This window comes from Felis catus, chromosome C2, assembly GCF_018350175.1.
Source record: "Felis catus isolate Fca126 chromosome C2, F.catus_Fca126_mat1.0, whole genome shotgun sequence".
Taxonomy (NCBI): Eukaryota; Metazoa; Chordata; class Mammalia; order Carnivora; family Felidae; genus Felis; species Felis catus.
The window spans coordinates 124,036,270-124,049,875 of NC_058376.1; the positions used below are offsets into that span (position 1 = coordinate 124,036,270).

At 41.2% G+C, this 13,606-nt stretch overlaps 1 protein-coding gene across 1 annotated transcript; it reads left to right on the plus strand.

Annotated features, from left to right (window-relative positions):
• The first annotated feature begins 11,171 nt into the window (after positions 1–11,171).
• Positions 11,172–12,644, plus strand: LOC101100079 (proline-rich protein 23A). Its single transcript, XM_023238570.2, has one exon. It carries the CDS (start codon positions 11,371–11,373, stop codon positions 12,121–12,123), a length of 753 nt encoding a protein of 250 aa, XP_023094338.2. The 5' UTR covers positions 11,172–11,370; the 3' UTR covers positions 12,124–12,644.
• Positions 12,645–13,606: the final 962 nt, after the last annotated feature.

Here is a 13,606-nt window from a genome sequence, read left to right on the forward strand (position 1 = left end):
TCTCCTCTCTCTCTCTCTCTCTCTCTCTCTCTCTCTGCCTTCTTCTGCTCCTCTGCCCCACTTACTCTCTCTCTCTCTCTCTCAAAAATATAAAAATAAGAAAGAAAGAAAGAAAGAGAAAAAGCACAAGTGTAGCCAAGGAGATGGAAAAACTGAAACCACTATGCACTATTGGGCATAATGCAAAATGGTGCAGCCATTATGGAAAATAGCATGGCAGTTCCTCAAAAAATTAAAATACGACTACCATATGATTCAGCAATTCTACTTCTAGGTATATAACCATAAGAATTGAAAACAAGTCCTTGAAGGGATATTTGTATACCGATGCTGATAGCAGCATTATTCAAAATAGCCAAAAAGTGGAAGCAACAAAATGTGCACAGAAGGATGAACAGATATACAAAATATGGCAGAAGCATGCAGTAGAATATTATTCAGCCTTAAAAAAGGAATAAAATTTGGGGCCCCTTAGTGGCTCAGTCAGTTAAGCATACGACTTGGGCTCAGGTCATGATCTCATGGTTCATGGGTTCCAGCCCCACATCAGGCTCTGTGCTGACAATTCAAAGCCTGGAGCCTGCTTCACATTCTGTGTCTCCCACTCTCTCTGCCCCTCCCCTGCTCGCGTGCTCTCGCTCTCTCTCTCTCAAAAATAAACATTTTTTAAAAAGGAATGAAATTCTAATACAGACTATAACATGGATAAATATTGACGACTTTATGCTAAGTGAAATCCAGTCACAAAAGACAAATACTGTATAACTTTACTTATATCAAGTATCTAGAGGACTCATACTCATAAAAAACAGAAAGTAGAATGGCGGTCTCCAGGAGCTGGTGAGAGGAGGCAATGGGGATTTGTTGTATAAAGGATATAGACTTTCCATTTGGCAAGATAAAAAAGTTCTGGAGATTGGTTACACAACAATATGAATATACTTAATACTACTGAACAGTACACTTAAAAATAGGGGTGGTAACTTTTATGTTGTGTGTATTTTACCTCACTTTTGTTTAAGACACCTGAGGTTATTTCTAGTTCATGCATCATCTGTCAACAACATAATCCTGGGAACACTATAAAGATGGCACATAGCCAGGAACCAAAGTTTCAATGGGTCTTTGAACACCATCAGATAGATTTTATCCAGCTTCCACCCCCATGAGATATGAATATGTTTTAGTTTTTGTATGTCTACTTTCAGGATGGGTTGTATCATTTCCAGTCTGAAAATCTACAGCCCTTATGGTAATTAAAAAGCTGCTTCATGTTGTGTTTCCAACCTGAAGTATACCACATTTTTTATCAATGACCAAGGCATATACTTTATGGGAATCATTATAAAAGAACACTGGGAATGCCTGGGTGGCTCAGCCGGTTGAGTGTCCAACTTTGGCTCAGGTCACAATCTCACAGTTTGTGGGTTTGAGCCCTGCATAGGGCTCTGTGCTGATAGCTCGGAGCCGGAACCTGCTTCTGATTCTATATCTCCCTCTCTCTCTGCCCCTTCCCTGCTCACTCTCTGTCTCTCTCTGTCTCTCTGTCTCTGTCTGTGTATGTGTCTCTCTCTCAGTGATAAATAAACATTTAAAATTTTTTAAATATAAAAATAAATAAGAGATCTCTGGAAGGCATTGCCTCTTACTCAAAAACTATACTGTCCTTACCACCCACAATCTCCTAGAAAGATTAACAGTAGCAATGGCATCCTTAAAATAAAATTAGCAAAACCTTAAGAAACCCTTACACTCCCTTGGCCAAGTGTATTACTACTAACTCTTATGAGGCCATACACTCCACTCCCTTGGGGACACATTGGTTATCTCCCTATGAATGGGTAACTGGAAAGCCCATGCATTTAGAGATTTACCTCCAATACTAGAATCTGCCCTATTATATGTAGACATGGCAAAATATTGCAGGAGACTCATATATTATACCCAGTCCAATCACCAACAAGGGAAGTCCACATTCCAACCATATCTTCCTAAAAAGCCTCTTCGTGATTTTTGGTTAGGAGATTTCATCTACTGGAAGAGATATCAAAGAAAAGCTACTCTTGAACCTCATTGGAAGAGACCCTATTAGATACTGTTAACAATAAATAACAGCAGTGAAACTCCAGGGAATCAATCCTTGTGTTCACATTTCACAACCAAAAAGCAACTCAGAATTCCATAAAATGTAAAGTCTCTAAGGGACATCAAATTGAGTATTCTCAGAGATCCTGTAGAAAAGCCCATCTTTAGAACCAAACAGCTAAGGAGTGACATCAGCAAGAAGGCAGAATAGGAAGTCCCCAACACTCTTCTCCCCATAGAAACAATGATTTGACAGTCATTAATGACCTTGCAGGCCAGTAACGAATGGGATGCTTTATTCAAAGTACTTAAAGAAAAAACTGCCAACCAAGAATATGATACCTGGCAAAACTGTCCTTTAAAAATCAATGATTAAAAAGTTTTAATTAAAATAATTAAAAATAAAAATCAAAGGGGTGCCTGGGTGGCTCAGTTGGTTAAGTGTCCAACTTTGGCTCAGGTCATGATCTCAAGGTTCATGAATTCCAGCCGCATGTTGGGCTCTGTGCTGTCAGCTCAGAGCCTGGAGCCTGCTTCAGATTCTGTGTCTCCCTCTCTCTCTCTCCCTCCCTTGCTCATGCTCTGTCTCTTTCTCTCAAAAATAAATAAACATTAAAAATTTTTAAATAATAAATAAATAAAAATCAAAGCTAGAAAAGATTTTTCCAGGGGCTCCTGGGTGGCTCAGTTGGTTAGGTGTCCGACTTGGGCTCAGGTCATAATCTCACATTTTGGTTTGTGAGTTTGAGCCTCATATTGGGCTCTCTGCTGTCAGTGCAGAGCCTACTTGAGATCTTCTGTCCCCCTCTCTCTCTGCTCCTCACCCACTCACATGCACACTGTCTCTCTCAAAAATAAATAAACATTTAAAAAAAGGAAAGAGTTTCCCAAGCAAAAACGGAGGGAGTTCACCAACATTGGACTTGCCTTAGAAGAAGCCCTAAAGGAAGTTTTTCAAGTTGAAATGAAAAGATCTAAACAACAACATAAAAGCCTATGGAAGTATACATCTCACTGCTAAAGGTGAATATAAGGACAAACAGAAGATTGTAATAATGTAATAGTGGTGCATAAATCACTTTAACAGTAGTATATAAATTAGAAGACAAAAACAGTAAGGATAACAATAACCACAAAAATATGTTACTAGAAACACAATATAGAGAAAAGTAAAATCTGTCTTCAATTACATAAAGTACAGTGGAGGGAGTAAAGTATAGAGTTTCTGCAAACAATTGAAGTTAAGGTGTTATCAGCTTTTAAAAGATTGCTATGGGGTGTCTGGGTGGCTCAGTCATTTAAGCATCTGACTCTTGATTTCAGCTCAGGTCAGGATTTCAAAGTTCATGGGATCAAGCCCTGCATTGGGCTCTGTGCTGATGCTACAGAGCCTGCTTGGGATTCTCTCTCTCTCTCTCCCAATAAATAAAGAAACATTTTTTTAAAAGATTGCTATAACTACAAAATGTTCAATGCAAACCCCATGGTAATCACACACCAAAAAAAAAAAAAAGTGCAGTAGATACACAAAAGGTAAAGAGAAAAGAATCAAAACACCACTAAAAAAAAAATCAAACCATGAAGAAAGAGAACAATGGGAGAGAGGAACAAGAGAACTACAAAAAAGACAAAACAATTAATAAAACGTCAGTAGTAAGTCTTTATCATCAGTAATTACTTTAAATATAAATGGAGTAAACTCCCCACTCAAAAGACATACTGAATGGATAAGAGGACAAAATTCAATTATATGTTGTCTACAAGAGACCCACTTTAGATTTAAGGAAACACAAAGGTTGAAAGTGAAGGGGTAAGAAAGTCCGTGCAAATGATAACCAAAAAGAGAGCATACCAAAACTTAAGGGATGCAGCAAAGGTAGTATCAAGAAAGAAGTTTGCAGCAATAAACACCTACATTAAAAAAGAAGAAAAATCTCAAAGAAATCAACGTAACCTTGTACTTCAAAGAACTAGAAAAAGAAGAGCAAATCCCAAAGTTAGAAGAAGGAAGCAAATAGTAAAGATTAGAGCAAAAGTAAGCCAAATAGAGAATAGAAATCAATAGAAAAATCAACAAAACTAACACTTGGTTTTGTTTGGAAAAAACAAGCAAAATAAACAAACCCTTAGCTTGACCAGGAAAAAAAGAGAGAGAAGAGGGGTGCCTTGGTGGCTCGGTCAGTTACATGTCCAACTTCGGCTCAGATCATGGTCTCACAGTTCATGGGTTTGAGCCTACTTCAGATTCTGTGTCTCCCTCTCTCTCTGCCCCTCCCCCACTCATTCTCTCTCTCTCGCTCTCTCGCTCTCCCTCAAAAAATAAACATTTAAAAAAGACAGAACTTTCAAATAAAATCATAAATGAAAGAGGATACATTACGTAGATAACTAAGAAATAAAAAGAATTTTAAGGAATTATCATGGACAATTATACACCAATCCATTGGATAACCTAGAAGAAGCCAATAAATTCCCTGACACCTACACCTACTAAAACTGGAACAAGAAGAAATAGAACACCTTAACAGACCAATAACAAATAAGGAGATTGAATCAATAATTTAAAACCTCCTAACAAAGAAAAGCCCAGGACTAGATGGCTTCACTGGTAAATTCTACCAAACATTCAAAGAAGTATTAACACCAATCCTTTTTAAACTCTTCCAAAAAATAGAAGACGAGGGAATTCCAAAGCCATTTTATGAGGCCAGTATCACCTTCATACTAAATCCAGACAAACACACCACAAGAAAAGAAATACTAGAAAATCAAATTCATCAACAAGTTAAAAAGATTAAGTATCAGGACCAAGTAGGATTTGTCCCTGGGATGCAAAGATGATTTAACATATACAAATCAATCAAGGTCATACACCACATTAACAGAATGAAAGATTTAAAACCATGTGATCTTCTCAATAAATGCAGGAAAAGCATTTGAAAAAAATTCAATATCCATTCATGATACAAACTCTCAACAAAATAGATACAAAAGGAAGTTACCTTACCACAATAAAGACACAATTGACAATCTCACAACTGACATCATGGTCAATGAGCAAAAACCGAAAATTTTTCTTATACGATCTGGTACAATACAAGAATACCCACTCTCACCCCTTCAATTCAACATAGTACAACAACAGATGACTATCAACATAGAGCACTTAAACTAGAAAAAGAATTTACACACGCAAACACACACACACACACACACACACATACACACACAAACACTATAATTTGTGCCCTCCTATATGCCAGAGAACAAAGAATCAGCAGTTAATCAGCCTCAAGTCCCAGCCTAAGATGATTTTATTTCCACAAGTAGTGACTTCTATTTCTCCAGAGCATCACACCCTACACATAAAGAAATACCTGAAGACAACCACTTTGGTCTATAAGAGCCAAAAAAAAAAAAAAAATCCCAGAATCAAAACAGGTAAAAGTGTTGGATACAATTTTAAAATATTCCTATAATTTATCATAAAAGAGCACAGCCATAAAAATAATTAAAAGAGAGGAGCTTGGGTAGCTCAGTTGGTTAAGTATCTGAATTTTTATTTCAGCTCAGGTCATGATCTCACAATCGTGGGATCAAGCCCTGCATTGGGCTCTCCGCTGACAGCATCTGTCTCTCTCTCTCTTTTTCCCCCCTCCCCTGCTCATTCTCTCTCTCTCTCTCTCTCTCTCTCTCTCTCTCTCTCTTTCTCTCTCTCTCTCCTTCCCTCCCTCCCTCCCTCCTTTGCTCATTCTCTCTCTCTCCCCCCAGTCAATAAATAAATAAACTTTTAAAAATAAGAAGAAGGATGAGGAGGAGAAGGAAGAGGAAGAGGAGGAGTTATTTGAGGAAAGGACGTTATTTGAGGAAAGGAATTCCAGAGGGAGGAAATAGAGAAAATGGAATGGAGGGCAATATTTGAAGAGCTTCATAATGAATAAGAATGCTCATGGTGTGAGTGGCTGGCTCAGTCAGTGGAGCATGTGTTTTTTTATCTTGGCGTTGTGAGTTTGAGTCCCATGTTGAGTGTAGAAATTACTTAAAATAAAATTCTTTTAAAAAATGCTTATAATTGATGAAAGAAAAAAAATCACTTATATATTTGTATATATTGTTGAGTGTCCACTATGCAGCTGACAGTGTTCCAAAACTGAGGATATAGCAAAAAGCAAAACAGATAAAAATCACTGTCATCATAAGCTTACACTCTGGTGAAGATAATACAGAGGGTAAACAAGATAAATAAAGAAAATGCACGCCATGTTAAATACTGGTATGCGCAAACAATTTACGGGAAGTAGAAGGTCAGAGATTACCATTTTAGATAGTGTACTCAGGGAAAGCCTCAGAAATGGAGCATTTTCAGTAAAGTCTGAAAGAAATCAGGAACCATGCAGACAGATAGGTAGGAGAAAGTAACTGCAAAGTTTGTGAGTATGCCTGCCCATTTCTAGGAGAAGCATAGAGTCAGCCAGAGAGCTGTAACTGAAGGAACAAGTGAGGAATCACAGGAAATACACTTTGATGTGATGGGGGTAGGAAGTCCAGATCACACAGAGAGAGCTCTGCAAACCCATATAAAAATATTGGCTCTGACTTTGAGTGAAAGTAGAAGAGTCTGACATGGTCTGACTTACTGTTTAATAGAATCACTCTAGCTCATGTGTGGAGACTAGCCTGAAAAGAAACAAAGAAAAGATGTAAGGCTGGGGTGCCTGGCAGTCTCAGTCAGTACAACGTGCAACCCATGGTCTCCAGTCAAGAGCTCCAGCCCCACATTGGACATAGAGATTACTTTAAAAAAAAAAACAAAGATGCAAGGAGACCACTTAGGAGGCTTCCACAGTAGTTCACTAAAGGGATGAAGATGATAGCAGGAGGTAGCAGGAAGGATGGTAAAAACGGCTATGGCCCAGAATATCCAGGTAGAATGCATGTGATACATGAAAGAAAGATTCTCAAGGATAATTGCAAGTTTTTGGCTTGAGCAACAGAAATGAATTGCCAGTTACTGTGATGGAGAACATTTTGAAAAGATCAGGTTTGGGGAAATATAAGGAGCTCAAATTTGGACCTGAGGTTTGGACTGCCTATTATTAGACTGACATACATGAAATTGGCAATATACAACCATTCTGACCTACAAAAATGAAAATTGCATACGGCTCAACTTAATAGATATCCAGGAGAAAATGCTGACAATGCAGTTGGATGTTGGTGATAAAAGTACAGAAGAGAGACTCATGTTTGGGGTCATGAACATACAGATGGCATTTAAAGGAAGGCAATGCAGGTTGACAGAAAAAACATAAGGCCAAAGAAGGGGTCCTGGGATATTCCCACCTTCAGAATGAGGAGCAAACAGCTAAGGAAACTTGAGAAGAAGCCAGAGACAGACTGGGAAAGTAAAAAGTCTTGGATGCCAAGGGGGGAAATGTTTAAAGTAAAGAGTGACGGTGGCAAGTGTTGCTCATAACTCAAGAGAAGAACTGACAATTAACCACAGGATTTCATAATGTGGGGATCATTAATGACCTTAATGAGAGCGCTTATAAATGACTGGCCTGGGAAGACGTCTGATTAGAGTGTGTTCAAGAGCGAGTGAAACATGGAAAATTAGAGAATGCAAATATAGTTGACTAATTTAAGCGTTTTGGTGTATGAGGAGGGAGAAAATTAATGTCGAAATTGGAAGACAGGGATGGCTGGGTGGCTTGGTAGGTTATGCTTCCAACTTCAGCTCAGGTCTTGATCTCATAGTTTGTGAGTTTGAGCCCCGAGTTGGGCTCTGTGCTGACAGCTCAGAGCCTGGACCCTGCTTTGGATTCTGTGTCTCCCTCTCTCTGCCCCTCCCTCTCTCTGCCCCTCCCCTGCTCATTCTCTCCCTCTCTCTCTCTCTCTCTCTCTGTGTCTCTCTTTCAAAAATTGGAAGAGAAAGTCACATCAGCAGAGTTTTTGTTGAAGATGGAAAACTTTACCTCTCAATTATATATTAAAGATACTTAATTGATGGAGGTAGTAAAATTTGACTGTTCTGGACAAAGAGAAGGGGATTCTAGACTGTTGTTCTTGAAGAGCCAAAATGAGAGGAGATGAACTGCACAAATGGAGGGAGTAGACTTTGCTAGAAGCACAGACATTTCATCTATAGGAAGAGGACAAAAGGCACAACATATAATCCCAATTAAGCTTAATGAGATGTGATTATGGGAATTTGGGGAGATTTTTTTTATTGTTTCTATTGTCTCAGTGAAAAAGAAAAAGGTGACCATCTAGGTGAGAAAATAAGGGATGAGGTATCAGAGGTTTGAAGAGAGAAGAAAGTATGCAGTGTTCATCTGAAAGAATGAAAAAGTGAATGAAACATATTAAGATCACTGGGCAGCAATTAGTAGCCTACTTGAGGTTGGTGATCATAAATTTAAAGTAAGACTAGTCAGTGGGGTTGAGTGTTTTCCTCCAGCCCCCCTCAGCTGCACAAATGCAGCCACAAAATACCAAATATATTAACCAACAAAGCAGGAAACAAGAAAGGGAGAAAAAAGATATAAACATGACAATGATTATGATGACTGCCCATGGAATTTAAGTTCTAGGTAAGGAGGGAAGTAAGGACCTGATGGTGTCCGTTTCAGTGAAAAGGTGGTAGGATCGATGGATTTCATCAGAGGGATGGAAGGACCAATAGAGTTTGGATATTTGAAGGACTAAGCTAAAAAGTTAGGAGGTGGTGCTCTGAGAATAAAATGTTTCAAATTGTGATTATGGAAGGGCTACAATTTGGAGTAAAGGCAAGGTCAAGAGTATGAGTCAATGAGGAAAGAGGACAACATTTTTGAAGGGAAAAAGAAGTCAGAAGCCAACAATTGGAGGGGCGGGGGGGGGGGGAGAAGAATCCATGAGAATATTAAAATCACCACACATTACACCGAAGATAGAGTGAATGAGGATTGTAATGGATGAAGCACTAAAGTCTTCAGACCGTAACAGAGATTTGTGCAACACATACATTTGATAAATGGTAGGTATACAGTATGTCTGAAACCCAAGTTTTTCAAACAATATTTTGATTATTTACAGACTGTGATAATACCATGAAGGTCATAAAGAGAGTGATGAGATAAAGTGAATGGAGAAAGCCATTTCAAATAAAACAGTCAGCAATGGCCTTTTTCTGAAGGTGCTATCTGGGTTGGTGTTTGACAAGGAAGGTACCAGCACTGCATAAAGCTGAAGGAAGTGCTGAAACCCATTTTTTTTAAATAAAAAAAAAAGAAGATAGGAACATTTCAAAGAAGAAAATAAAAGAATGGCCAAGAAGCATATGAAAAAAATAATCAACCTTGACTGGCAATCAGAAATGAAGAATGTAAACACAATGAGAGTATTTTACTATACCAGGTTGGAAAAGATTTAGAGTCTGGCAGTAAGAAATGTTTAGGGGGCGCTTGGGTGCTTGGGTGGCTCAGTGGTTAAGTCTCTGACGCTTGATTTCAATTCAGGTCATAAACTCACGGTTTGTAAGATCCAGCCTCACCCCAGGCTCTGTGCAGACAGAGTGGAGCCTGCTTGGGATTGTCTCTCCCTCTCTCTGCCCCTCCCCCACCCGTGCATGCGGGTTCTCAATCTCTCGCTCTCTCTCTCTCTCTCTCTCTCTCTCTCTCTCTCTCCCCCCCCCTCTCAAAATAAATAAACATTTTTAAAGAAAGCTCTGCAAGGATGTAGTGAAATAGAAACAGACTTTGCTCAGGAGTGTGATCTATGGAAAACATTTGGGGGGAAAAAAGAGAGGGAAGTATTACCTATTAATTTGACAAGACACACATAATACCAGTTAGTTATCCACTCCTAGGTATATACAATAAACACATGAGTAAACAGTCCATGATCTAAAACCCAATAAGTCTGCATTTGATTCCCACATCTAACCCAAATTAGGTATTTAATTTTGGATAACTTAGCTGACCAATCCCAGTGTCAGCTATTGTGAAGACTGAAAAGATCATTTGTTTTAAATAGGGCAGGAGGAAACTTTTGGATGTGGTAGATATGTTTATGGCACTGAGAGTGTGATGGTTTCATGGGTGTTCACTTCTCCCAAATTCAAGTTGTATACATTAAGCACATACAGTTTTTTGTATGCCAATCATACCTCATTAAAGTGCTGGGTTTTCTTTGGTTTTGTTAGAAAAAGATCACTTTTTAAACACTCAGTACAATGGTGAAAATGTCATAATAATTTCTCAAACAACGATTTAATTATATTATTTTTTTATTTTTATTGATGTTAATAATAATTTTACAACAGCCTTAACCTTCAGGAAGAACCTGCCACAAATATTTTACTTTCGTATTGAAAAAGAAGTTTTTCGGGGCTCCTGGGTGGCTCAGTCGGTTAAGCGTCCTACTTCGGCTCAGGTCATGATCTCATAGTTTGTGAGTTCAAGTCCTGCCTTGGGCTCTGCGCTGACAGCTCAGAGCCTGGAGCCTTTTTCGGATTCTGTGTCTCCCTCTCTCTCTGCCCCTCCCCTACTCACACTTCTCTCTCTCTCTCTCTCTCTCTCTCTCTCTCTCTCTCTCTCTCTCTCTCTCAAAAATAAATAAACATTAAAAAAATTTTTTAAAGAAGTTTTTCTAAAGAGAAATCAGTATTTTCCATTTACTCCTGAAATGATATACCAAGCCCTAAAGAAATTTTATGGAGCATTTGGGTTAAGTCCATTTTATGGGGGGATGGGGGGTGGGGAAAGTGATCTGTTTGAGTGGTCTTTTCTCTACAATGGATAAAATCACAGGAAAACATTGGTCCTAGAGGGGAACAATATTTGTAGTTCTATTACCAGTATATCTTTCTTTTTTTCTAATAATGAGTCACACAAGTGTTCTCCCCCTTAAAGTCCTATAAAAGTATGTTCTTACCCCCCTTCCTCGGATATTGGGCTGCACTAATCTCTACGGGGCGGAGCCTCGGAAGGGGCGGAGCTTAGTGTGACAGATAAAGACTGGTTTCGCCCTGGCACCTGCCATATCAAGGCTCAAGGCGGTCAGCGAGAGGAGCTTGGGATACGAATGCCTGAGGCCGATCCCTGCGCCACCAGAACCTGGACCGAGGGTCTCCCGGGAGGCGCCCCCAGAACTCCCGGGCACTCACTGCGTCGCGCCGTGCCGCGCCCCGCCGCGCCCCGCAGCCTCACCTGTCGTCCAGACCTGTCACTGCGTGCAGGACCCAGCCCCTCACGCCCTCCGCCAGGCCCCGGCAGCGCCACCCGCAGCGCCGTCCAGGTCATGGGCAGCCGGCCCCGCAGCCCCAGCGCCTACCCTGCGCCCTGTCCCGGACCGTCGACCGGAGGACCCGGCCCCGCCAAGCGCAGACGAACCGAGGAGCTTGCAGGCCTGGAGGGCCTGGAGGGGCCCCCAGCCGCCGGGGCCCTCACCTCGGTGGTGGTCCTGGCCACGGGATGTGCCCTGCAGATGTCCCTGGACGACGTCGACCTGGTGCTGGAGCCCGAGCCAACGTCGGTCCTGCAAGTGTCTGTCGGAGAGCTCACCCTGCTGCTGGTCCCCGAGGCCCTCCTGCGCTCAGGAGAGCAGGGCCACTCGCTTGTCGGCCTGGAACCCGGCGCTTTCCTGGGCGCGCCCGGGCACGACGCCGCCGTCGAGCAAGGATTCTTCCGCGCATCTGTCCCACAGATGGCCCCCCAAGAAGAGGTCTACGAGGAAGACGCGGACCCCGCGTTCCTGCCCCCTCGGATGGACCCTGCAGCCGGCTCCGTCGCTGGGCTCCGCCCCTGCGCGGGAAGCGTGGCCAACCCCTACCCTGTGGGCCAGGTACCAGAGCCCCGGTCTTGGGCCCCCACTCCTAGTCCAGAGAGACGCTCTTCTTTCCGCTACTTCAACCTGGACGTCCACCTTCTGGAGCCCTTCCCCAACTCGCCACTGCAACCTCTACCTCCCTCTCCGAGTCCAGGTCCCCACGCGCGCCCCCAGCGCCCTCCGGGTCCTTCTCGCAAGGCCCGGAGACGCCTGTTCCAGGAATGAATTGCCCGCGCTCCCTGTGCGCCCACCCCTCCCCCCGCCACACACACACGATTCTGGCAACCCGCCTGGAGGCCCTATGGCATTCCCAGCACCCTGTGCACTGGATATTCCGCAACCTCGAAACTGTGCACCTCAGGTACAAGCAATTCCTTTTTCCGTGCAGACTGGCCATCGTAGCAGATGAAGATGTCAGAAAGAGAAAGGATTCTGGATCTTATCTTTGAAGTCGAAAATCTGCCCAGAGATACCAAAGTGTTATCAGAACTCTGGGCTTCTTTACAAGAAAGACCCCTCCATTCCCCCTCGTTTTATGTCAGTTATTTTCTGTCAAACTCTACTCTTTCTCCAGCACTACACCGTTGGTCTCCTGGTTCTCCCCAAATCAAGAAATCACTGGATTTCTCATGTTGTGAGATTTAGCCATGGCTTTTCAATTTCTTGGTGTTTCCACCTGCTTTTCTCGAAAACTGCAAAATAGTATGATGGTTACCATACATAATAGTATAATGTTTGTTCATAGCTACATCTCAACCGCCTGAAGTTCTCTTCCAATCAGTTCCCTTTTCGTTGTGAGTAAATCTTAGATCTTATCAGATGTTTTCAGCATGCATTGGGATATGTATTTCTCTCTTTTTTTTTTTTTTTGTATTTCTCTTTTAAATCTCGTGATCAGTAATTTCAAGCAATAGACTGATGTAAAATGTTTGCATTCCTGCTATTCCACATAGAAATGGAAAGTTTTATACCTTTCCAATTCTACCCTGAGCTTTTTCTTATGTAAATCAAATTTTTAATTTTTTTTAAATTAATGTATTACCATATTTGTTTCATCTATTTATAAAATAAAGTACTACTGGTAATGCTGAAGTCAACAAAATGACTTTTTTTGAGAGAGAGAGAGAGAGAGAGAGCGTGCGCGCGCGTGCATGCATGCGCCTGCGCAGGGGGAAAGGATTAGAGGAAGATGGAGAGAGAGAATCTTAAGGAGGCTCCACCTACAGCAGGGAGCCTGAGGGAGGGGCTAGATCTCAAGATCCTGAGATCCAGACCTCAGCCGGAAATCAAGAGTCTGAATGCTTAACTGAACGAGCCACTCAAGGTCCCCATTTCATTTTTAAAGAACATCAATACTCTTTCAGTTTGCCAACATGCCTTATTAATTCTTCTGTCCCCTTTTATTCTCCTACTACATTCTCAATTCTAGCCTCAATTTTCTTCTTGCTAAAGAATATCCTTTAATAGTTCTTTCCACTAGATCCTATGTGTAGTAAAAATATCTTGGTTTTGTAAGTCTGAACATGCTTACGTGTAGTAAACTCTATTAGTGTTACATGTCTGAAAATGTTATAGTACACATTCATTCTTAATTCTAAAGTGATATTTAACTACTTTGAATATATTAGTTCATTGTTCTGCCTTTTTTGTTGCCATTGTAGGCAAGAAGTCTGCCAATCAAATGGTTATTTTTTATATTTGATTCTGC